The sequence below is a fragment of the Melospiza georgiana genome, chromosome 1 (assembly GCF_028018845.1).
Source record: "Melospiza georgiana isolate bMelGeo1 chromosome 1, bMelGeo1.pri, whole genome shotgun sequence".
NCBI classification, from domain to species: Eukaryota; Metazoa; Chordata; class Aves; order Passeriformes; family Passerellidae; genus Melospiza; species Melospiza georgiana.
In genome coordinates this window covers 17,674,996-17,701,991 of record NC_080430.1, presented here as the reverse complement: position 1 = coordinate 17,701,991, position 26,996 = coordinate 17,674,996, and the positions used below count along the sequence as shown (strand labels likewise).

The window sequence follows — 26,996 nt, the reverse complement described above, 5'->3', positions numbered from 1 at the left end:
CCCTGTCTTGTTCTGCTTATACAGAAGCATCCAATAACCAGCAGTGGTCAAGAAAACACCTTTCTTGGACAAACATTTGCCCCTAAGCTACTGGGATTTCCACCTCCAGCAGCTCAGTGCCTATAGCCCCTTAGACTGGGAGACCTCATGCTTCCCATATGATCATATTCTACCTGTTCATCACCCCTCCCTGGGCCAGGACCATTGAAATCTCTCCTTGTATTTGAGAAGTTTGCAGCTGAAGTTAAATACTTTATTCTATTACACTGAAAAGCCAAGCATGATCTCTGTGTTTGGAAATAGATGCAGAGAACATGATAATCCAGTGTTTCAAGGTGATTTCTGTTTCTCAGTTCCTCAGAGGGTTCACAGCAGTCTGGGGTAGAGGTCCAGTCCTCTTGGTTATACTTGTTTTTATGCTTTGTTTTTCCCCAGAGAGGGTGTAGACCTGGTGTGCTCTCTTTCTTTGTATCTCTTTTTTCCTGTTGGTTGTGAATTGACACTTGGAGCACCCTTCAACTCTTAGCATTTATAACCAGTTCAGCCAGGGCATCCATTGAAGTCTCTCATAAGCTAATGAATTGTTTTGTGACAAAATTTTATCCTGTATTAGGAAAAAGTCTTGGATTACTCTTCTGTGCTGTGTGGGCCTTGTTGGGCATAAACATTTTTTTGTTGTGATCAGATCTGTCTACAGACTGCAAGCATCTCTCTTTTAAAGCCTTTGTGGATTACATGTTATTTTTTTATTTTTTGATTTTAGAATATTATTCATTAGGCCAAAGGAAATAGGAACAGTGAAGCCGAATCATTAGTAAGGCTTAAGCAAAGGCTAGAATTTATTTTAGTACATTTTCAGGCCATGTGTTCAAGTCATTTATAAATAAATATTTCCAGAGCTGGTAGGATCTGTGACATACCACTTTTTCTCTTTAAATTGGAGGAAATACATGACAATATCTTGGAAATCACATGGATGTTTATATTCCTCAAAATAACCTATTGAGGGTGTCCTGTCAATAATTAATTGAGATCTCCCTTATGAACATCGGAAGGAAAAAAAAAAAGAGGGAAAATAATTGAAGATATATCTGTAAAAAGACGTTCTAAGTGTGCAGTCTTTTGTCAAACCAATGATCTTGAAGGTTCTGTTTTCTTAATCTCCTGTCAAATCTCTCAGGGAGCTAAATGAGCCCCCTGTAAATTACGTATTCTGTAAAGAACTTTAGAGATCTGTTGTTACTGCCTGATGGAGATGAATCCAAAGTGTAATAAACCGCAGTGATAGCAGAGCATTCTGATGAATGAAGTTCTAGAGTCTGCCCTTTTATTTTACACTGGGGATGGTAGTTATGTGCTTATACAGGGTCATGGTCTTCTAAAAGACTTTTCAGGCAAGACCTGTCTTTGCTGAAACACAGACAGGGGTTTAATATGTATTAATAGATATTATACAATAGGCATTGAAAGAAACACCAATATCTACAGTTGAAAATATAGTGGGAGGGAAAGGAGGATTTCAGTAGGCAGAATTTCAAGCTGGACTTTGTGTGGGTGATGAAGAAAAATTTGTCATCTTTTATGAAGAAACCCAGAAGATCTTACTGAAATGGCTGCAAGGATTTTGGTTGTGTCATACATCTTATCTGAAATGCATTGCCCCCAGAAACAAAGTGCTTCCAGTGCCGTGTACTGGGAGCTTGATTCAGTTCCAATTCAGAGGCAGGAATAAAACCTACTGAGTAGTTACTGTGGCTTTGTGCAGCAAATGTGTGCTTTACAGAGGCATTTGAGCTAATGATCCATGCAGTTCTGCTTTAAAATGGTGAGATTTGCAAGGATAGCAGGGCTTGATGGTACTGTGTGCTCACAGGCCTATTATAGTAAGCTGTGATGTCTTAAAAAGCACACGTGGCTTAAAAAAATGTGACGGAAATGGAAGGAAATGTTCTTGCATGATTAGGTTAAGGGTATATTCACTGTTATCCTACCTCTAAGATGTTGTGTGTAGCTGCACTGGCAATGTTTGTGGCTGGCCCAGGGCTGGGTAAGGAGCTGTGCCCTCGCTAATATTGAAGCAGATGATCCGAGCTGTGAGTCATGTTTCCAGCAGTGGTGCCCAGAGTGTGCACAGGCTCATGAATGCCTTCTCTCATCCCATCTGTTGAGATGGCTCTGTGCCCACAGAGAGGGGATTGGGCCCTTTCCTAGCAAGCGTAGTGCCAGACTGTTATCAGTTTGGATGGCAAGCTTATCTAACATTGCAAACAGCATCTCTGCTGCGGGAAATCCCTTCTCAGTGTTAGGACTGAGGCATTAATAGGTGACTTGATGTACCCTGGAGGATATTTGATGTGTTGGAAGAAACTGCTGAAAGATGGCAGAAGGAGGAAGGCTGCCCATCCCTGAGCACGGCAGGACACTGAGAGGAAGTGTCTGATGGCTTGTTGCATGGCAGAATTGCCTAGAGACAGCCCTGGACAGCTGTTGCAGTCAGGCAAGGACAGATGGTGTTGGGCAGTGGAACAGATCATATGGATCTCTTCACAGTATCTCCTAGATGCTTGTTAATGGAATTAGCCCAAAAGGCATTATCTTGTATGGCTTGTCCTGCATTGAACTGTGCTGAGTACTTGCAGAAAATTCTGAACTTCAATTAAAAAAAATATATAGTTTCCTGTAAAGTTCTTTGGTTTAAGTGAGCACAATTTTAAGGTGAAATTGATTATTTGCAAATGAGAAAAAAAATTAATTTTGCATCATTTTTGTCTAAAGTGAGTGACTTGCACCTCAGATCCATGAGCAGATGATGTTGGTACTCAAATTCTAAGCTGAATTTCATTTCCATCAATATAACGTGGATAACATCTCTGTCCACAGCACTAGGAACTAGATTAAAGGTCCATTCCAACCTAAACCTTAGTATGGTTCTACAACCAAGGGCAAAAAAACAAAGAAGAGTTGAGAATTTTTGAACATTTAAGGGTTTTTGGAGTTAAGGTCCTGCTCAATTTTTTTCCTGGTTAGTTTTAGGATTTTTAGCATTGGCAGTACATGTATTTTTTTATCTCTTTGGCTTCTGGTCTGTTGAGACATTATGGTGTTGCCCATTTCCTCTCAACATGAAGTATAGCAATTTGATGATTGTAGAGGAAGATGAGTTTTTGATCTATTCGTGGGACCTCTATGGCTTAAGAATTGAAGTAAAAATGACTTGTCTTAAATACATTACAAAATTGTTACAGCTGGCTATAAAGTGCTTGGCTTAGTCCTCCTAATACAGATTATTAATTGACATATAGTGAAGCAAATTCCCTAAAATAAATGCTGTAGTGCCTTTCCAGTCAATGGAAATGTGTACTTGAAGCCTTCAGGCCAAGCTCCTGTCCAAGTAGCTGAAGCTGAACTTTCTCAAGGTACTTGTTTTTATCCCTGGGTTATCTGTGGGACTTGCATTAGTAGGCCTGATTTACTAGACCTCCTAAAACAGTGTAAGAAGAAATTAATGTTTGATTTAGGCAGACTGAATCCCAGTCACTGCACCTTGGGGAAGTGCACAGTATTAAAGTGGTTTTGCCTGGATCTGGTGCCAAGGTGAAGGGCAGAATTAACCATCTTTTAATGTGCACAGTAAAGTTAACCTGAAAGACAAAAGAGCATTTTGAGATGCACAGTTTTGCTCACTATTATGTAATATGCTCACTATATAATAATGGTTGGTTTTTGTTGGTTTTTTTTTTAAGAATCTTTTAAAATGCTGTTTATCTTCTAAGAAGCAATGGCACTGAGCCTATAAAACTCATTAATTCCCTTTTTTACTTTTGTGTGGACAAACTCTGTTATGTTTTTGAATGTTCAGTTGTTCTGTGTTAGTTCTCTTTGCACTTTTACTTTCCTACCTGTCCCAATAAGGAAAATTTGCTGTGATGTGTGAGGTGCTTTTATTGACCTCAGCTGTTGTCTTTGGAGTGTGTGTGTGTCTGTTGATCATGTCAGATGAATAACTGAGCTGGCTGATCGCTGTGTCAGCAGGCTAAGCCCCTCTTCCGTGTCCGTAATTCCCCAGCTCTAAACACACTTGACAGTTAGCTGGTGACCTTAGGAAGTCTTTTCATCTCTCACTCCACAAGTGGTAGCGTGACTACTGGAACAATGTTTTGGCAAGGACAGTAATAGCTTAAACCACGCTGAGTTTAAAAGCAAACATCCAAACGCATTTGTCCAAATGACAAAGACGAGTCACAGTTCAGGAAGTCTCACGCACAGCTGCAGTAACTGGGACATGAGCAGCCACTGTTTGGCTTGTCCTCTTCTGATTTCCAAATAATTTTCCCCAGATCTCTTTGCTTAAGTAGCAGAAACTGATGTCTAGTATTTAAGTGGATGCCAGGAGCTGGCAAAACTGCGGATAACACATTTCTTTATGTACAGTAAAGATGTTTTATTCCATCCATCAGCAAAACCTCCCAGCATTTTTAAGAAGATTCTGGTCTATTGCATTGTAAATGCAAAAAGACAAGATGAAATATTGTCAGATTTTTGGTGGGCAGGGTGGTCTTTTAGAACTGAGGGATTCCCTTGTTCTGCTGAGAGCAGCATGGATGGTGGGTGAATCTGGTGCTCGTCCTAAGCTCCTCACTTGCAGCTCAGCAACCTTTTGCTGCACATTTGTCATTTGAAGAAGACTTTGCTCTGGGGATAAGAGTAAGGAATGGGGATTTTGATAAGGTAGAAGAGGCTGATACAAAACAAACCCAAGACTTCTCTGTGTTTTGTTCCTCCTTTTTTTGGCTTCGTTTGGTTTAGTTGTTGGTTTTTTTGGATTTTGGGTTTTTTGGTTGGTTGGTTTTTTGTTTTATTTTGTTTTTTGGTTTATTTTGTTGGGGTTTTTCTGGATTTTTTTTTTTTTTTTTTTTGTTCTAGGGAGAGTGAGGGTTGGAGTGCAGCAGTCATACTTTGGACCAGGTTCTTTGCAAGAATTGTATTCCACTTGCATTGGAAAATTGAGCAAGGCTTCCAAGGCACTGTTTCTGTAGCCCATTGGCTCCAATACATTAAAGATTTTTCCTTTTAAAAATTGTGCCTCTAAAATTCATGATGCTTATAAGAGATGTAATTCTTACAAGAGCTTGGAGAGGGAAGTCATCTGAACATCCTGGTGAGCCCTGATGGGAATGGGAATGACATATGCTTAGAATAGCCTTCTGCAATGCCTAAGAAGAAAGCAAAATATAAATATAGTAATTCTGACTCTTCAAAGCCTAGGTCCATGACAGAACATGTGCAGGAATAGGAAGGGACACTGACCCTTGTGAAGGAACTCTTACAATTCTCCATCATATGAACACAGGAAGATCCAAAAGAGACTCAAGCTTGGCTGAAGTCTTAGATCTGCAGTATCCTTCACCACAGGGTGAAGGAGCAGTTAAAATGTGTCTATTTCAAATGGGAAAATGGGAACAGTTTTCTCCAACAGAGCCTTGCCTCTTCAGCTTTCATGGTGAGCTGTGACGCCAGCTCACACCAGGCTGCATTTGAAGTGGTGGTTTCTTGGTTGATATCCAGCCAAAAGCCTCAGCTGCTCATACAAATGATTCAATGCAAATCAATGAGATTTTCTAGACACATGCAGTTAATGTTTCAACAAAGAGCAGCAGATGAAATTGCTGTGTCAGATTGCATGGCAAAGAGAGCTGTTGCCCTTGTTCAGAAAATTCTATGCCTGGAGAGGTTTCAGACCTTCCCATTTCAATTATCTGAAAATTTCTGCTTTCAAATCAACTTCGAAATGTTCAGAGTCTCTGTATGCCAGTCTTTTTTTGACATTGATTTCCCTGTTTGGAAGAATCAAAGATGAAACATGGTGTTTTCTACCTCCCAGCAAACCTCAGGAGACAAGTTACTGCTACAGACCTTGCTCAGGTTCTGCAACTGTCCTAATCTATAAAACTGTATATTAGGATAAGAGGTCATTGCTGCCATTCGGGTCTTTCTGAGAAACTTTTTGCTGGATGCTCTGTTTGTCCAAGCATGGTCATGCATATGTGGATGCATTTTGGTTTTCCAGCTTATTTTCCAAGGGGAAAAGCTGCTGCTTTTCCTCCAAGGAGGATTTCTCAGAATCCCAGAAAATGTCTACATTGAAGCACGTCAAATCAGGGTAAAGTTTTTCACCCAAAGGATGGTTGGGTAGTGGAACAGGCTCCCCAGGGCAGTGGTTACAGCACTAGCCTGAGTTCAAGAAGCATTTGGACAATATCTCGGGCACATGGTGTGTTTCTTGGGGTGTCCAATGCATCAAGGAGTTGGACTTGATGATCTTTGTGGGTCCCTTATAACTCAGTATATTCTGTGATTCTCTGTCAGTCCAGTAACAGTGAAAAAAAACAGATTAAATTTTGCAGCACAGTTTGATTCAGCAAATCATAGTTTTAAAAGGAATAGTTTGATTCTGCTGCATAAAAAAGCATTCCAGTGAAGCACAGCAGCTTCCATCTCTCTCAGCCCACATCTGCCATTTGTGCCCCCACTCTTCTAAAGAATTCTGTGTCACCCAAAGGATGTAGTCCTGGGCTTTTGGCCAATATCCTGAACTTGAATTCCCACGCAGAAGAGCATTTACTTAGGAAAATAATATGTGGCAGCCAGTAGGCACAATACTATCTCTGCTGCCAGAATGTACTGACTGTAAATGAAGCTGTGACAGATGGCCTGAAATGTTTCAGTTCTTGCTTTCTCTAGACCAGGATTACCTAAATAATTTTTATTATGGTGCATTGGGTTGTTTTACCAGGTTCTGGTCTGACACATTGAATGCATGGGATCCAAGTTTGCTGGACTAAGCAGGGTCTACATGTGGGGTAGGGGCAGTTTTCCAACAAATCCCTGGGACAGCAGGCTCCTGGTGGGACCAGATGAGGGAGAAGAAATGTGGGATCAACCCTCAGGACACCAGGGACAGTGTCTGCTGGAATGACAAGAAATGGACTCCTGATTCAGACTGTGACTGAGTTTACTGAGCAACTCTGTTTTAGAGAAGTGTTTTACTTGATAGTGAAGCTTCTTTCTGCACTATACCTACAGAAGTAGCTTTGTTTTACTGCTTATGGAGTGTTGTTCTTGTGCATGGTCCTTGGTAGACAGGGCAAAAGGCTGGTAGGACATTTTTTTATTGTGGTCAGAGAAATGCATAGGTGAGCAAAAGGGTTATTTTCCTTAAGAAAGTGGTGATGCATAGGGAGATTTGATATAGCTTAGGTGAAATACATGGGGAAGAAAGAGTTAACTATGTCATTAAATATTTTATATTTTAGGTAGAAAGAGGTCAGTGCAATCATTTTTAGTTTGGCAGGGATAAATGAGCAGCTATCATTTTGCTAGGTTTATTAGGAGTGACTTTGAAGTGTAACCTAGTAAATACAGCCTATCAAACCAGAATTAAACCAGCTGCATATTACTTGAATTGCTCAAGGAAAAAGTCCTTTTCTGTTCTATCCTCCTCTCTGGGTACATGTTTTCACTCAGTTAGGAAAAGTCAGTGAAATTGCATTTAAAAGTGTTGTCACTTCACAGTCTGTCACAGGGCTTTTGCCAGCTCCCTTCAAAAAGGAGTTGGTGCCCAGAACTGTGCCAGCTGGTTGATCTGATCGTCCCGATGCTTTACTAGAAAATCTAAATATACAGCAGTACGAGCTGAAATGTGTCTGCTGTCCTGTTTTGCAACTATTCTGCATTTGAATGAAGAACTACTTTCTCATGAAAGCAGTACTGAAGCTCTCTCTATCTTTCTGTTCTATAGGTTGTCATTTTGTATTTTGAGCCAAGTATATTTCGCTGTGTTCTCCTAAGATGGGTTCGTCTTCTGGGCTTTGCTACTGTTTATGGAACTGTGACACTCAAGCTGCACAGGTATTTCACATATTAATTTCCATCTCTGTGGGAGTATGCGCAATCTGTGTGGGAACTTAGATGGAAGAGCTGCAAATATTATCATAAACAAGTGCCATTTCTGATTTTAAACCCACCGTGTATTTCTCCTCAATTTTCCTGCTCAAATTATATGCTACTAATCTGAGTTGAGAGCTATGGATGCTGACAGGATTTGATGAAAAATATATATACATTAACTGTTAAATTGTGCAAGAACCCCTTTTCACAGGAGGTGAATGTGTTTTCCTTGAATATAAAAAATACAGAAGTATTCATAGAGTGTTTAAAAGTTTCCCTGTGAAGTGTTCACAGAGAGATGCCTTTGGAGTGTTTAGACACAGCAATGGTGGGTAAAGCAACAGACTATGGTGTGTGTACTTACTGTGTTTTCTTCAGGCAGTCATAGCAGTCAAGCTACACACTCACAAACATCTGCACCTGTCAGCAAAAATATGAGGCAGATTCTGGGTTCCATGGGGTTGGCAGTGCATTCACATGTGACTCAAAACTTTAAGATTTAGAGGCCCAACTTAAATTCCCACTTCTACAGTCCCCTTAAAAATTGAAGCCTTTTCTTTGTATGCTGGATAAAATCCCTCTTTAAACTTTAATGAAAAAATTACTGATACATTCTGTAAGTATCTTTATGCAAGCAAAGAGATAAGCAGTATATTGATACTTGAACATATTGGGTGAAGTATGGTCACTTATCTTTTTATCTTAGTTTTATTACTGTGTTGGCATGTTAGATAGAGGAGGTTTGATATTATGCTCATAAGCTGAATGAGAACTAAAAATATCTTGTGTTTCATGATGCATTATTGACTTGTCACATTTTAGGTGGAAACTCCTGTTTTCCCATTAAAACTGAGCTCCTTCTTGCAGCTCCCTTTGGTTTATGTCCCTGGTTACAAGTGTACATTTAGGCTAGTAAACTGCAAATGTAAAATGCTGTGTCTGGCCACATCTTTGAATTGAAAATGACCAAGAAAATCCCACACCCCCATGGTATTTTCTGGGATGATCAATTTCTGATGCAAAAAGTTAAACAAGTAGAGCAGTAGCGAAGAGGGAGCTGGTGACTTTGCTTGGATGCTTTGTTCTCTATAGCTCAGACAGATAAAAAGCCTGAGGCTGTGGGTGGCTCATGTTGTCATTGCAGTTCTGCTCTCCTAACAGGTTCTTTCTATGATTGTACATGATGGGAGGAAGCAGCTATCCTGACAGGACTGTTGATCTTCCATCCATATTAAGTGAGGATGGGCTGCAAAATTGGGCAGAAAGTCTTCTGCTTTGCCCATTCAGCTGTCTGGTGTTACTTGGCACCTCTGCTGACAGGGTCAGCAAACAAGACAAAATTGAATAAGAAGCCAAGAATGCACTACATGCTCATCCCTGGTCATCACAAAGCAAGGAAGGATAGCAGCAGACTGGACTTTATCAATGGGACAGTGGCCTGAAGGCTGAGGGAAGTGATAATTCTCCTTTACTCAGACCATATCTGCAATGATGTGTCCAGATGTCAGCAAACTTAGATGAGTTCATTGAAAGGCAATCAAAATGGTCGGGGCTTGGAGCAGTGATCCTGCAAAGAGAGGTGGAGATAGCAGGGCTTGTTCAGCATGAAGAAAATGCAGCATTGGAGGGACCTAACATGAGTTATCCAGCACCTACAGGAAGGTGAAGCCAGGTTCTTTACAGCAGCAGTGTGTAGCAGGAGAACAAAAGGCACTGACAAATGTAAATGGGAGATTTCAACTTTATACAACATGAATGAATATCAGGGTTGATGTTATATGAGGAAAGTTATGTGGTTGATTAAGCAGTGCAGCTGGCTGCTCATGGGGTTATGAATTTCCATACTTGGAGGTTTTCAAGACCCAACAGGATAAAGCCCTGAGCAACCTGCTCTGGATTCACTGTTAACCCTGCTGTGAGGACTGGCTGCCCTTCTGAATAATTCTGTATTTCTTTGTGTGACACAAAGAGGGAAAAACCTATTTAGTATGTTAATCTACAATTACTTTGTCTAGGAGTCTATCTTTTGTTTTCCACCCAGATATCCTGACCATTCCTTGCCTATATTGATGATATTGTGGTCTTTTTTGGTTTTGAATATCTCAGTCCCAGAGTGTGCCTTGCAAAAGAGTCAAGTTAGATATATATTTTATTACACACATTCACAGCAGTTATGCTGTTAGGAACAATGTGATGTTAATAGAAAATTTTGGCAGATCTAATTCAATCCACAGCTCTTACAAGGCTGAGGAATGGCTTATTGCAGGCAGCACTGATACTCCTGACAAGCACAGGTTCCCTCCTGCAGCTAGGCTGTGTCCTGCCTGGGGGAAGAACCAATTGCCAGAAAGGAACTTGTGATTTTTCTGAGTTAAATGGGAAAACCAATATTGTGTAAAGGTAGCTGTTAATGATAATGAGAAAGTCTAATGCTGTAGTTCTCAACAAATGAGATGCTTTGAGAAGCATTGGAGTGTGAAGGTTAACCAAGGCCAGGCAGGAGTCACTGGACAAACCTGGGGTTTTTGTAGCTTTTTAAATTTTCCTGTAGCTCCTCACTTCCTAAGGAGGTTCTTAGAGGTTTTGTTAGGGTCAAGCATCAAGGGGAAATCAGAAAAGAAGTCAAAAGCAGATGCTTAAGGAAGAGTAAAAGAACAGAGAAGTGATGTACGGATTCATTCTTTGAACACCTGTCACAGCCAATTTCTACAGCGCCTCATCCTTAATTGCCTCTTTCTTATTCACTGTGCATTTTAAAATAACGAGCTGATGTTTGTGGGAGTGGAAGGATAGGGGCATGGAAATGAGCTTAAATTAAGAAATCTAGCTGAAGAGCTATGAACTTAAAATACAATACTTTCCGTAACAATGAATTTTTCAAAATAATTCTCTCAAGAAATAATAATGTTTCAAATTTAACCTTTTGGGTTTAAAGGAGCTGATGTTGCACCTTTCCATATATTTCTGTAACTGAAGACTCTCTGTGTCCTCTTTCAAGCCCTGTGTTTTATGAACAGGTTATCTCATTATTTTTAGTATTTTGTGAACTTCTGTCACTTTCGTGTCAGGATTAACACAGAATCCTTAATTCTGGACTAAAGCATAAGAATGAAACAAAGACGTATAGACAAATACATATAGACATATGTATGCACTTGTGTGTGTATATATAGGTTAACTTTCAGATATCTTAGGAAAAGGAAACCCAGGAATGGGGTCTCTAGTTTATGGGAATCTCCATTTCTGATATTAGTAAGAGAAAGAAAGGAGAGTGGGAAAATGAGGAGAATGAGAAGGTGTGGGGAAGGTGATGTTTCAGGTATGAGAAACATGACAATGACATAATCCCCACTTTTTTGTAGCAGTGATGGTGGGAGGGAGTGCTAGTGGGAGAACAAGATGTTAACACTATGATGCAATTCTGCATTTCATCTAAATGCTGTGCTAAGATTATACTGCTGTGCTTTGCCATCTGGTACAGTTGGAGCAAGTAGTGGACCTTCCTACAGGTTTTGGAGGTGGTAAAGAAAGGAGTAGAAAAGCTGTGTGGGTTGTGTGCAGGTGTTTAGAGGTATGTTTTGGTGGGGGATATGGATTTGTGGCTCATTTGGCAGTGTTAGAGTTATTGTTATGATCTTAAGGGTCTTTTCCAGTGTAAACAATTCAATGATTCTGTGGTTGTCTGGATTCTGATTCCATATCTTACTGAAATGGAGACTCATGCCAGCAGAGAACCCAAAGATGTCAGTTTGCTTCTTGAAGCATCAGTGGTGAGGACATGGCATCCTGTTCCAGCCAGGACACCGGGGTTATTGGATATCACCTCACACCACGTGCAGGGGGGACCAAGGGTGGAGGGTGGGTGGCACATGGGGACCACTCACCAGTGAATTGTTTGCCTAACTTGTAACTCTGGTGTTAGTATTGCTTGTTGTTGCTGTTTATTTTCCTATTTCATTGCTGTTTTGCTAAATCGTTCTTATCCTGTCATCTTTACCCTTTTGTACTTCAATTTCTTCTCTTCATCCTGCCACGGGGGGAGGTGGAGGGAAGTGAGCAAGCAGCATGTGGTCTGGGGTCTTGCACTGAATTTGGGAATGCCATTCCTAACCACAACACGTGGAAATATGACCTCCCCTAGGTCAGCTAGGGCTGGGAAAGAGGATACAGATGACCTTGGCTAAAAGTGTCTGGTGGGAATGTGGTGCAGAAAGGGGCAGAAGGCTCCAACCTTGGCAGTTGGAACCTGTATGGCTGGATTATTGCATGGCCAATATTTCACAGGCCAGTAGGTGACACTTCCATAGTGCCAATACACCACTACCCAGTGGTTCCATGAAATGGGACTCTAGGGATGAAGCAGTGCAGAGAGAAGTTTTGTCTGGGAGAAGTGGTTATTGTGTAACTCAGCTTAAATTGGCAAGCAAAGTGAGATGAGCATGGTCTGTAGTGTTAAACCACCCTGATTTTTTGAAATGAGTCAGGCCCTCCTTGCTCGGTTGGTTAAGCACTCAAAAAAGGTGGAGGATTTACTTCCTATTGAATTATCCTGTTTTCCTGTGGAAGGTGAGAGTGAAAAGCCTTTAGACAGATGCATTCACTGTTGTATTTTGCCACTGGATGTGGTCCATAGTGATTTCTGTAGTTGTTAACTCACATGAAACAAAAGGAGGAAAAGTCGTTTTCAAGGCAAATGTTACTGTTGCAGAAATGGAGTGTACAGAGTGCTGGTCTGATACTGCCGTGTTGAATTGCCATTGCTTGGGTTTTTACTGCTTCGACTTGACTCACAGGATCTCAGTGCATTTGCAATACAGGAAAAGAAGTGGTTTGGTCAAGCTGTAGAGGTTTTTACACTGTAGGGGCTTTCTATAACTATTCCAGCCATTTGTCTGTCTCTTCCCTAGAAGTGGCATGTTTTGGCACCTGATGTTGTATGAAATGAGTCCTGTGAAGCTTTGTGAAAAACAGTTCTGGGGCAGAAAACAGACCTTATGCATGCTTCCACAGAGCAGAGGCTGAAAGCCACAGCACCAACAGGTCCTTCTTTGCCTGGTCTGCCCTGGGTGGTCGGTGGACACACTGTGCTGGTGGCTCCCACACTGTGCAGGTGGCTCCCACACTGTGCTGGTGGCTCACAAACTGTGCCTCAGGCCTGGCTGCTGGAGAAAATAGCAGAGAAACGAGGATTTTAGGGACTGGGTACAGAGTGAAAAGCAGGTTAGGGAGGGAAGAAACTGGGCTTGCTGAAAAAGTGTCTGCTCGTACAGTAGGAGTCCATAAGGAATGAAGTTTCCCTAATTAGACCAGTCATGGAAAAATCTGTTTTCTTGTTAGCATGCCTTAACCTAATTAATTAATTTCATGAGTATAATTCATGCCTCATGCCTGCTGCAAACCTTTGCTACTTTGTTTACTTGTTTTTATGGTATACAGCAAAACAGAGCTTTAGACAGTAAACTCCATATAGCATTCTTGCATGGTGCACATTCAAGATGAAATTCTTATTGTTGCAGTTCTTCTAGATTAAATGAGTCATATTGTTGTGCTGTGGTTTTTTTCTCAATAAAACCTACATTATTAAAATCCTATTTCCCTCTTTTCTATCCCTGCCATTCTCATGCAATAACTAGCCTTAACTAGACAGTATAATGGTTCAGTTTCATATTTATGAATAAAATATCTACTTTCTTATGTATAAACTAGGAAAATGTAGAGCACAGCTGTTAAAAAACAGTGTAGAATTAATTTTGATAGAGCACCATGTATAAGTGGGACTAATAAACATTATCTTAAAGCAAGAAAATCATCAGCATAGAATGTGTTTAAGATTAATAGGGCACTGGGATCCTGGAAAATATTCTCATACATATTCCTATTAATATTTAATTTGTATAAATTACTGTAGATACAGCTGTACAGTTCCATGGGCTGGTGTTTTAATCACCTTAATGTAGCAAACATTCTGCTATACCATAGCAGACTGAGTTTGGCTAGGAAAGTTCAAAGAGAAGATAAAGAAATTATCTGGTGTTTTAATATTCAATTACATTACTATCATGGTTAGAAAAAAAACAGCAGTGTGTTGGAAGGCACTTTGTAATGATCCACAGGTATCACAAGACCTCTCAGATGTCTTTTGATGGCATGCAAGAGCACGCTGGCAGATACTGTGAGAAAAGACTGGTTTTGCACATTAGGTTAACATGATAGCAGAAGGGCTTCAGAGCTGGAACTGGAATCTGTCCTTTCCAAGGATATCCAAGTCCAGGACCTCCTCAGGTGGCAAAACTCTGTGCTGTGAGGCAATACCTTCCAGGCAGATGTGCATTTGTGCATGTGTTTGCAATGCCAGTAATAACAGCTCTACAGACTGGGTTTTCTCATTACATGGGAAGGATGGAATCGTCAGTGGAACAAGGTATTTCTGCTGGGTGGGATTATTGCATAAAAGAAAATCCAGGCATTACACTACAACACTTGAGTTACAGCTATTTGTGGAGGAGAGGGATGAGGGTGTGAAGGATGTGACTCACAGACAGGCTGATCACAGTGGAAGCAGAGATTTGCAGATCACATCCACTGATTGTAGGTGAAGAACTATGACTGGAGAGGAGGCTTCTGGTGGGCTACTGTGAAGGATCAGGAGTAAACCTGATACTATTTAGCATTTTCAGTTGCAATGAACTACCAAGAACAAAATCATTACTCACAAAATTTGTGGATAATGAAGCTTGGTGAAGTAGTAAATTCTGTTTCAGAGAGTCTAGTAATGAAAAGTATTTTTTACTAGAATCATAGAATATCTTGAGTTGGAAGGGATCCACAAGATTCATCTAAGTCCAACTCCTGCCCCACCCAGGAATCCCACCTGAGCCTGAAGCATTGTCCAAACCCTTTTTGAGCATAGACGGGCTTGGTGCCATCACCACTGGCCTGGAGATCCTGTTCCAGTGCCCAACCACCCTCTGGATAAAGAAAGATTTCCTAATATCCAGCCTAAACCTCCCTGACTCAAACTCAGGCTATTCTCTTGGATCCTGCCTCTGGTCACTGCAGAGAAATATATATATTTTATATATATAAAAAATATATATAAAATATGTATATAAACAGAGATCAGTGTCTTCCCCTCCTCTTCCCTCACAGGGAAGTTGTAATGCTGTCTCCTGTCAGTCTCAGACCCAGGAGCCAGCTGCTCACCCCTCACATGATGTGTTTATCCAGCTGTGAGCTGGACATCTTGTGCAGAAGGGCTCTGTGAGAGACAGCATTGAAAGCTTTACTGAAGTCCAGAAAGATTATATCTACTGTCTTTCCTTGATCAACTAGGTGAGTTACCTTTTCATAAAAGGAAGTTAGGTTTGACAAGCAGGATTTTCCCCTCATGAAGCTGTGTTGGCTCTGACCCATGACAGTGTTGTCCTTCTGGTGTCTTTCAATAACTTGCAGAATAATCTTCTCCTGATTTCTACCAGTCACTGAAGAGATACTAAAAGGCCTGCAGTTTCTAGGGTCATCCTTTTTGGGACTTTGCGATGACATTAGCCATCTTCCAATCAACTGGGACCTCCCCAGATTCCTAAAACTGTTCAAAAAGCATTACAAGAGGCCTTGCAATGAACGATCCAGCTCTTCGAGCGTCCTTGGATGAATCCCATCAGGCCCCATAGAGTTAGAGGGATCCAGCTGAAACAGCAGATCCTGTAGAAGTTCAGAGCCACCTGGGAGTTTTTCATTCTCACAGCCATGGTTCTGCAGCTCAGGGCACTGGGACCCTCTTACCCATCATCAGTGTTGCAGACAGAGGCAGTGAAAGCATTAAACGTCTCTGCCATGTCCATGGTGTGATTGTCTGAGTCAAAGAGATGCATCTGAGTGCAGCCAAAAGGCAAATTATAACTAGGATCTATTTAAAGACAAAAAATTATGAAGAATAGGAGGTTAATCAGTAGGGAATTGGTTTTACAACAGGAGACAACATCTTTGAAAGTCATATAAATGCAGTATGTTCCATTCTTGAGATTTATTTTTAAAGGAGGTACACAATAGGTAGTTGTGGTTCAGAAAGTTTTAGAGAGCTGGGAAAATTCTTGATACTGTGGAAGCTAATCTGGTTTTTAGATCCACAAGAAGATTGAGAGATGACTTCTTCTGTGGTGTGTAAATGAGCAGGGAGAGGAAAAGTAGTCACAAAGGACTCTTTAATCTATTGGACTGAGGTTTAATGGACGCCAGAGCCAGAGAAACTCAAATGAGCAATCTGGCATACATTTTCCTCAGAAGGGTGTTTAGCTATCAAAAAATCCAAATAGATTAGAGGTGCAATGAGAATTTTTTGTGCTGCTTTCAGTTCTAGACTGATTCCTCTCCTGGAAGATTCTGTAGTTAAGCACTACTACAAATGGCAGGAATTTCAATAGAAAAATATAATGGTCTGTGTTATACAACTGATCAAACTGTATAATTTAGTAGTTAGTCCAATACTTGGCCTTTATTTTACAAACATGCAATTAAAAAAAAAAACATTCTTTCTAGTATAGATCTACTAGGATATGAAGCATATTTATAGACTGAAATGACAGATAGTGGTACTGTTTGTTGGACTGCACCAGCTGCTTTGACATTCATTATTCCTGATAACTTATTCTAATGTAGATCTTAAGTACTGGGGAAAGCACTCCCTCGACCAATATTCTCACATATTAGTCGCTCTTTTCTGGATTTCTATGGACGCAAAAAATTGCCATTATGTTCTTAAAGAATTGATCTGTGGCAGCCAACCACTGGTGACATAAAATGCTGTGTTGCTCTGCTGTAACATGCACAGGGGTTTCACAGACATATTTTCATAAAAATCCTTTCTTTGGGATTTTTTCCTCTTCTGGGAAGCTGAGGCCCCAGAAAGAGAATGTAAACATTAATTATCTACTGCTGTGGAATGCAATAGGTGCACCTGTGATTGGCTCATGTTCCATGTTTACAATTAAGGGCCAATCTCAGGACCAAGCTCTCTGGGACAGATTCACAGAGACCTCTCTTGTTTTTAGATTCCTATGCTATTCTTAGCTGAGCAGCTTCTAAACTTTTCTCTCTATTCCCTTTAGTACAGTCATAATGTATTATATATCATAAATTAATCAATCCAGCCTTCTGATCATGAAGCAAGATTCTCGTCTATCTCTCTCACCCTGAGGAACCCTTGCAAAGCCATGTAACAGGGGTAAAGCTCATTTTGCTCATTTAGCATTGTACTGCACATTGGTGAGTTATCCTCATAGATGCTTTTCTGGAAGAGGCACAAGATACTCTAAGAATTTTACATGCAATATATCAGATCCATGATCTGAGCTGGAAAGACCAAGATAATGTTGACTTGACTGCTTGAAGCTTGGGAATGCATACACAGTAGGTCCTGTAGAAAGCTTCAGTTTTAATTCAGTTGTAAGTATTAAGCTATTCCTTATAGAACTATTCTGTAACATGTCACTTAATATTCACTACCAAAAAAATTGTATTAAAAATTAAAACAGTTTTTCTGCTCTAGAGTATTACAGCACAGGACAGGTTTTGGATGTTCTTGAGTCCTGTTCCTCCCTGTGCACACTGTGAGCCTCTGTTCATACTTGCATTTACTGCATAGGGTTCAAGCTGGAGCCTCTTGTTTCTGGCAAATCTAAAAATCCTAGATGTAATAATCAGTGTAAAATTTTGAGCGCCTCTTTCCAATGTGTGAATTAAGTTAGCTGGGAGTTCTAATGCTGAGCTCCATTTCTCAGGGGTCTCTGAGTCTCATCCCAGCCATCAGCAGTGCTGTGCTCTGTTGGTTCAGGGCAACACAGCTCTCCTGGTGGAGCCATGTTCTGCTCTTGGCTCTGCTACAGCAATGTCTGCTCTTCTTCTGACGGCTTCCTGAGCAGAAAATCCTTCTCCCCCTTGCTGGGCTTTTGGGGAGATGCTGGCTGTTGCTCCCAGGTGTGCCATGGGGAGGTTACAGTTCTGTGTGAGTGCAGGGCTGCTCTCAGCAGGCTGTGCCTCAAGCACTGGCTTGCACAGAGTTGCTGGGAAGTGGAAGCCACTCCCGTGACCACAAACCTTACTAAGCTTTTTGTTTCTCCTTGCCTGCCTTTTTATACAACCATTAAACCTCTCTGACTGGTACCAGTCCTCACCAGTGCACCTGTTCTTATTTTCACCATTCTGTTCTAAAATATGTCAGGTATTGGCAACCAGGGTTTCACTGGTTCTGCCTTGTTGCTGTATGTGGATCAGGGCCTTTGTCATAGATGTTTTTCAACATTTCTTTGATATTATTTTCTACTGTTCACTTGTGAATAATGCAAATAGGCTTTACATGTCTGAAATCATACTTCAGTTCTAACTACATAAATTCACGGCCTCTAAACAAAGAGGAATGCCAGAAGGTATTTTGGCAATTTCACCAGGGCTAGTAACAAGGAAGTTGATATGTATAAGCATGTATGGTACCATTGTCTTACTAAAACAAGACTAAAAATCTAAGAACTGTTTAGTTCCAGATGTTACAATCAAACTTGTTAGCACATTTTTGCAGACCTTCTGTTCTTCTCCTTGACTTGCTCTTCTAGTTTTTGCATGTGACAAGCTTTTAGAACTTCTTTCATGCTACTGTTTTGTGAAGTTTTGTTTTAAAACTTCATATATTAAATTATTTTTCTTAAATCATGTATTTTATAGCTCCTCTATGGTTTCCTTCAGTCTGTAAATGATCATCATATATTCCTGAGATATTTCTCTAGCACCTCAGAAATGACTCTCTTATTGGCTTTGAACAAAACTCTATATAGTGCTGAGAGGCTTGAAACTGATAAAAGAGCTGGAATTACACTGTCCCAGCCATCCCTTAGTAAAAGCCTTAATTGCTTTATGCAGGATCTTGCCTCAGCAATAAGTCTGCCTTCTATCTTAGACTGGACAGACTTTTTTTTTCCTTTTAAATCGGATTAACATAATCCAGCTCTGGACTTTGCTCCTCTGTACTTTTTCAGATTCTTTGGAGAATGTGGCTGCAATGACCAAATCTCAGTTCTGAGCTTCTATTCACTTTGTAAATGATGCTTTGCTAGTTGAGAAAATGTCCTGTGTGTTGCTCTGGGATCCTTGTAGGGCGTGATTGTCAAACTTGTGTTCACGTAGCAATTGATGGCTTCTGGTGAGTGTCAGCTGCCATTGGCCTGTGAGGAGCAAAAGCCCATTTTTGTTGTTTGGTAAACCAAGACACTGTTGTACCCAGGAAAAAGAGTCATTAACTGGTTTGCCATGTATGAAAATGGAGGAGTTTGCCAGAACATACACTAAGTAATGTCCAGTTTTGTCTCTGGCTCAGTCTCTTGTAATGAATTTTTGCCAGTGCATATCCTCAGAGGTACTGGCTGATGCTCAGTTTGTTTGCTTCCTATGATGTTGCCTCAGGTCTGGAAGCCCAATCAACAAACTCCTACTATTTTTTGCATTTTTTATTGAGATTTGCACTCACATGTGCTGCACAGCTGCACCATCAGAACCACAGATGTGAGCAAGGCACAAAATCCATGCTGACCATTCTGTGTGTTTTCATGCTCTTTTTAATTTGGGTGGCAAACACGATGGTCATGCCCACTGATTATTTATACTTGTCTTTGAACTTTGTTTCTGTGCTTGCTGTTGCTCTCATGTGGCATTTTGGAATTTGTTTATCTTTGCTCACAACTCTTAGGTCTCATCAGAGATTCTCAGGATCTTGAACAACTATTATAACTGCCCTGGAGTTCTTCCTGAATGGTTTCTGTGCTAATAAATGGCTTTTATGTTTCTGGCTGAAAATTTTGTTTTGCCAAAGATAAACTGTCTTGCCCAAAGGAGAATGTATGTGCCATGCATAGAAGCATGGGGCAGGTCTACCCAAACAAATGCTATCACTTGATTTTTTTTCCACAAGATACAACATTGTGTGGGTACCTAAAAGCCATAGAAACCTGCAGCAGTGTGCCAAACACAGAATCATAGAATCATTTAGGTTGAAAAATACTTTTAAGATCATTGAGACCAACCATAAACTTAACACTGACAGGATCACCACTAAACTGTGTTCCTGCATGCCACATTTACGCATCTTTTAAATACCTCTGGGGTGGGTGACTCAACCACCTCCCTGGGTAGCCTGTTCCCATGCCTGACAATCCTTTCCAGGAAGAAATTTTTCCTAATATTCAACCTAAACCTCCTTTGGCACAACTTGAGGCCAAACTGAAGAAAAAACCTAACTCTTAACAAATAGCTCAGGTGTGCATCTCAATAACATAGGGATGTTGCTTCCAGTCCTGACACTGGTGTGCCTTTTAGCTAATTCAGCAATTCTGTGCCATATCCATAATGTCTCTTGAAGATGAGAGTATTGCACAGTTGCCTAAGCACTGGCCTAGTCCATGTCCTCCAGGTTTTCCCTTTTTAAGGCACCCAAATATTGCTTTCAAATTCATATTTGTATTTAGCCTTACAGAGGCCAGGTTGCATATTTAGCTGTCATTATTTCCCTTCTGAAGAACCAGAACTACCTACTTCCTTGCTTGTTTGTCAGAGCTTCTCTCCATTTAAGCTGTTGCCCTGTGGCCAGCAGCATAAATCACCATCAATCTACAGGTCATTTGCACTCTTATGAATGTGCTATGCTCTGCCAGGATGTTCCTCAGTTCTTTGTTCCTTGCCTCTCCAAAGCTGAGCAAGACCAAGAATGAGGCATGCTATTATCCTCTTAATTCATACATATTTTTGTTGGTAAAAGCTATAAACTGAGTAATATCCAATTATCTATTTATCTATATGTATATTTAACTTGCCAGCTAACAGGATGTTTGATCACTAATTAACTCTGAAACTACACTTATTTTACATTAGCTGTGCATTTACTTTGAACACTAGGCAATCTTTCAGCTGCCATTTTGACTTGTGAGCCCTAAATCACCTTAAGCTTAATCTTATGATACTTTGTTGGTTCATTCATCACTCCTGTGAGCCAGCAGCATTCCTGGTTTAGTCCTGTGCAGAGTGTAAGAGCAGGCAGGCTTGTGTCACTCCTCAGCCTTCCTTCAAACAGGCATAGCTCTGGGTAAGGCATCTTTTTCTTGAAACACTGTCACTGGTGTTTGAAGAATATAGATGTCTTGTCTAGCACCATCAGGTGCAGTACATTTTTATTGTAGATTTCTTCACATGCCTTTTTTCCCCACAGGTCTTCTGATCCCAAGTTCTGTTTGGGTAGTTTAATTGCTGGACAAATTCTAGTGGCTGTTTGAAGGGTTGATTCTGGGATCCCAGTAATTCCTTTCTGAGTTTGTTTCAGTTGGATGTCAGCCACAAACCAGGTCTGTTGCTCAGTTTCTCCACCTCAAATGACAATGACCTTTCTCATAGGTACATTACAACCTCTCTTGTTCCCTCCTTTGTTTGAAATACCGCTGCTGCAAAGGAAGCCCTGCACTTTGAAATGTCGGTGCAGCAGCTCCTGAGCTTGCTGCCACTGTCTGTGCCTGCTGCCCACGCCTCAGTGCTCCTGCTTGCACAGGCACAGCTTGCCTGGTGTAACTCCAGCACTGGGAAGAACTAAAGCTGCTGCTTGAGCTGGGAAGGGTAGATTGACCACAGAGAACTGAGAGTTGTCTGCATTTCATTTGTTTTCCTTCTGCAGTGCTCAGAAGTCATGCAGAGCCAAAGTCTGCTTTCCCAGTGGGCACAGTCAGTGTTGTGTGGCAGGAGGAGCACAGCACCAGCTGCAGCAGCTCTGCCACACCTCCCTAAAGATGTAGATCCCCTCAGGTGCCAAACAGCTTCTTGACCAGAGTCACAGGGCAGCCAGCATGTCCTGGCTGTGACATCTGCAGTCACAGGCCTTCTGAGCAGAGCCAAGCAAAAAACCCAGCCCAAAGCCCTTGAGAATTCAGCTGTGAGGCTTTTTAGGAAGAAAAAAGGTGACATTTATAAATCAAGTCAGTGAACTGTGTAGTTGTTTTCTGCACCTTTTTACTAGAAGCGTGGTGACAGTGACGTAGTAAAGTCACTGACAGAGGTCATTCTGCAAACCCAAACAATACTATTTATCCCAAATCCCAGAAGGGTGGGCTCATCAGTTTCTGGAATAAACACAAGACTGACAAGAACAGCAAAACTGAGTTCCCTGAAAGACATTGGAAATCAAAACCAGCGAGACAGGCTGTGTAGCTGTCTCCTCAGAGTGCAGCGAGCACTGAAGCTTTAGCTGTGCCCCAGCCTTGCAGCCTGGATCAGCCCCCACAGGCTGGGTGGGTGAGGAGCTGGCAGCACACCCTGCCCTGGACAGCCTCAGGTCTGTCATCATGCAGCATTAGCATGAAGAGTCAGGGGCATCAATGTCCTTTGCAAGACTTATCAGATAGAATACAGAAACCAAATTATGTATCAAGACTATTTTCAGTGAAAACACAGTGTGTGTGCTGTTCCTTTTTGTCTCCATGCTCAGTTAGACCAGGCTTATTTGTTTTATTTTCATCTTCATGCTACATGAAACACCACATTTAAGCTGTTTGTTATATTCAAGAGTCCAAGTCTGTTTCTTGTGTTGCATGGATGTCACCAAGTCTGAATTGGAGTCAATGTATGACTATTTATTCAAAGGGAGTCTTATTAATTCCCCCCCTTTTCCTCCTGTTTTCTTCCTTGGGTTATTTGTTCTGAAGCAAGGTCATTGCCACTGCATTTCTTAGCACCATTTGATCTCTCTCTAATTGCAATATTTATTTTTAAACAACTAGTCTCTAAAAAGCAGCTTGGCTATCAACACTTCTAATGTGTATGTGACCACAAAGGGAAGATGGGACGCTGCCCTTATTATCTTTGCAGATATTATGGGGTTTCAAGCTTATTGCGTTTTACTCCCATTCTGTTCAGTCCATGTTGTTGGCAATAGGGTCCCATTACTCTAGATTGCCTGTGGGTAGATTGCCTGTGTCTGTATTTTTTACATCTTTTACATTTGATTTCAGTGAGAATACAGGAGTGTTTTATCTATCTCAGCAATCAACTGTTGCTCTTTTGTCCTGAAAATTGTGGCATTTAGATTAGCTCTCATTATTCTTGTTTTTCTTGACAACTAAACCTTTGACTGCAATTTAAATTTTAAGTTCTCTCATTATTTTATGGTGAAAACAGAAAACAACAGTTTGTGGAATTCAGCATGTCAGATGATGCTGTTTCTTCCTCTGTGAGGCAAAACACAGAAGATGAGAGTTAGTATTTCTTGCAGTTAGCTTTTGTAACTTGAGTATTTTATTGCAGAGTGACAAATAAAGAGAATGTTTCCTTTATTTATTGAAGTTGTATGTTGCAGGGATGTATATAACCATGCAGAGGAGTCTGAGTAATTTCATTTCCCTCTTCATTAGAATGGGTGAGGGTACTGTATAGTAATAAATTTGAAAATAAAAATGAAAATGTGTACTTTAGTGGGCCCCTGAGAACATAATTTGTGATGCTTTGTAGAATATTCAGTCAAAGCTCAGAAGAAGATCATAGAACAAGTTATACAAAAGTGCTTCTACTGCTGAGTTTTTAGTACTAATACAGTTCTAAAGCATATTAAATTTTAAGATTTAAGGCCTGATTAAAAAGCTTGTTACAGAAAGCATACCAAGAAATTATAGTTTCTTCCATCTATATGCCTGTGTATCAACTGCACAAAGCTTACAGAGTCACAGAAAAGCTGAGGTTGGGATGGACTTCTGGAGATCACAGAGCCCAACTCACCTGCTCAGAGCAGGCTCAGCCAGACCAGAGTGCTCTGAGACGTGTACAGTCGGATTCTGAATTCCTCCAAGATTTTTCTTATGTTTACATGGATTTTCCAGGATTTCAGTTTGTGCCCATTGTCTCTTATGTGACATGGGGCACCACTCAGAAGTGTCTGGCTCAATCATCTTTACTCGCTCCCCTCAGGTGTTTATATACATTGGTGAGTTTCTCCCTGAGCCTTCCCCAGGCTGAACAGTCCCAGCCTCAGCTTCTCCCCTTTGCAAGGTGATCAAGTCCTTCAGTCCCCTTTGTGGCCCTCCACAGGGCTTTTCTCCACGATGTCCATGTCTCTCTGGTACAGGGGAGCCTGGCGCTGGGCACAGCTCTCCGGCTCTGGTCCCACCAAGGTGAGTAAAGCACAGGATCACCCCCTGAGCCTGCTGAACGTGCTCTGCCTGGCGTGGTCCAGAAGGCTGGTGGCTTCTTTGCCACAAGGCTGCACTGCTGGCTCATGGTCAGTTTGATGTTCACCAGGATACCCAAGTCACCCTCTGCAAAGCTGCTTTCCAGCCAGTCAGCCCCCAAAATGTGCAGCTTCATGGGATTGCTTTTGCCCAGCAAGTAATTATCAAGACGTGTGACTTCAATTATTTTCACAAAATTTAAATTCAGACAGACATTCAGAAACCAGTTTCCAAGAAACCGTAGCTTCCTCAGAAGTACTCATGATAAACCTAATTTGCATTTTTTTTCTGATTGCCACACATTGCTGAGAGTAAACATAGTTGATTGAGCATTTACCTGGCAATAGATCATGGAAGCTTATCAAAGAATTTATTTTAATCAGATATTGCTGACACTGTACAATGATTCCAGGCTACTCTTCTTAAAATTTCTTATAACTGTATGTTTTATTTTATATGCCAAAACAGGTTTCTTTTGTACTGCTGTGTACTGTGCTGCTTGCACAAGTCAAGCTGAAGCTAATCCAAGCACAGGAATCTATAGGGATGCATTTTATCAGGTGTCAGTTTTATACAACTGTGGCTTTTTGACTGTTGGATTTTCTAGTTATTTGTCTTGTTACTATGGTATTATAAACTGAAGAAGTGCATTCTTCTCTTTCTTCTGGTTTTGACTTTGTTCTGACCAGAATTTGTTTTCTACTGTAGCTGAAAAACTGTTTTGCACATACTGATGTTCACTGTCTTACACAGGCACTTGTTCTTCCATCAGGAGAGGTGTTTGGCACACTATAAGTACCTTAAAAATCCTATTTTTGTCTGCTTACTTTTACTGTAGATTTTTTTTCCTAAATTTCTTTGTGAAGGAAACAAGTAAGTTGGGCAATTTGTCAGGGAATTCATGTGGCTCTCAGCTTGGTTATGAACTAATGTCTGTTTGTCCTCTGTGTCATCTGTATTTAGAATAAAAGACAGGAGTTTGGAGTAGTGAAGGCTTGGATCCTTTGTTGTTGTTGCTTTTGAGAGTGGAGAATGTAAAATAAGATGACTACCAAAGCAGGGGAGGTCGTGGTAGTACTGCAGTCTCTAATAGCCATATCTGCACCTCCATATTGAGAGATTAGAGGCATATTTTTATATGATGTTGTTCCTTCATGTCAGGTATCTCCTGAGAGCTTGGAACTTGCAGTGGAAGACATGAAGCTTCTGTGGAAATGTTTGCTATTTAACTTCATGCTAGACTTTCTGTTCTACAGAGGGTCACTGCTCCTCCGTGCCAGCAGCTGGCCTCTTGCTTTCCCCTGTGTAGGAGATGCTTGACACAGTCTCTTAACTCACAGCCCAACTGCACAAGGTCCTCAGGAGCCTGCTGTCATTGATCTGGCTTGGATCAGGGCTGTGTCCCTGATCCCCAAGTGAATTTCTCAATTTCTCTCTTCCAACCTTGGCTGTCCTGTGAGTTGGTGAACCAGAGATGTAGTAACTCCCCAGATGCCTGATGAGCTTTAATTCCCTTGCCAGCATTTTCATTCCATCCCACGTAAGCTACTCCAGGTGCACATTTACAGAGGAATATTTTAATAATAACAATATTTCATAACAGGGAAATTTTACTCAATGAAGTTAAAATTGTTTATGGTTTCAATTTCTATTGGTGTTGACACTGCTGTATCTTGTGACAGGTGGAGATGTTCCTGATTTTATCTGTTATAAAAGTGGTTTGAATCTTATCTTCTGCAGGCAAGCTGAAGAATAAACTTTCCTTTCAAATATCCATGAAGGCCTTAGCCATGATACCTGCAAGCACAACCACAAGATAAAGTTAATATTTATTCCACAAGTGGAAGGAGAACACAATGCTTATAAAGAGCTTCTTTTGCAGTAGAGTTGATACAAAACACTGCTGCCTTTCAATCACATTATAAATTGGCAAACATTTGTTTTATTAAAATGGGCACAAAACTAGCAAAAAATATTATAACTAAATAATGCAGTTACATGTCTTTCTGTACCACATTTCATTAACTCCTGTCAGCTTAGCATCATATAATAAAGGTGTTGGGAACCCAGCACCTCTTCTGAGCTCTGCTAAGTAGAGCAGTCTGCACTGTGGATCTGAGGGAAGGATTGTATCCAGTGGGTGTGATTATTACTCTTTCTCACACCTAAAGAAAGTAAAACAGTCCAGACAAGCTCTTTCTGCTGCGTCTCAGCTGTTTAATTATCTGGCATGGCAATGTATCTAAGTGAGAGCACAACCCATCAAAGACTGGACCTTTCAGTGTATCCTCCTCTGTCCTCATGGTTCAAAAGAAATTAATATTTATGATTATCAATGAAGTGATAAGATTAGGGGGAGAATGTGTTAAAAAGTGAAAATTTTGATGGCTTCATTTGCATATGTAAAGATGTAAATTCTTCTGGTCATTCAAAATGGAAGCAATTTAGCCAGTTCACAGTAACTTCCAGCACTGAAACACTCTGACAGAAGTGCAAGGACAAAAATACACTCCAAAAGATATAAGGGCATAAAAATGGTGGCTTTTTGCAGTGTATAAAGACAGGCTCCTGTCTCTTCGACTGCTGATGTTTGCTTCCTGCATCTTTAATAATGAATTGCCATTTTAAAGCAGTGTGTAAGAACCACATTGCACAGCAGAAAAGGAAGTAAGTGCTTGCAAGTAAATCTGTGAGGAGACAGTTTAGTGTGAAAAGATTTTGTGTGTAGTGCTTTAGTCAGTGCTTCACAGATACAGTTCTTTTCCTATTCTCCTGCTTTTTACTGGATTTTTTTCAATGCAGTATACT

At 40.8% G+C, this 26,996-nt stretch overlaps 1 protein-coding gene across 1 annotated transcript in view; it reads left to right on the top strand.

Annotated features, from left to right (window-relative positions):
- GPR158 (G protein-coupled receptor 158) overlaps positions 1-26,996 on the top strand; it is a 186,363-nt gene that overhangs the window by 124,968 nt on the left and 34,399 nt on the right. Inside the window, exon 6 of the mRNA XM_058025870.1 lies at positions 7,799-7,908. Within this exon, the coding sequence (XP_057881853.1) occupies positions 7,799-7,908 (110 nt within the window). The remainder of the gene's footprint in view (positions 1-7,798; positions 7,909-26,996) is intronic.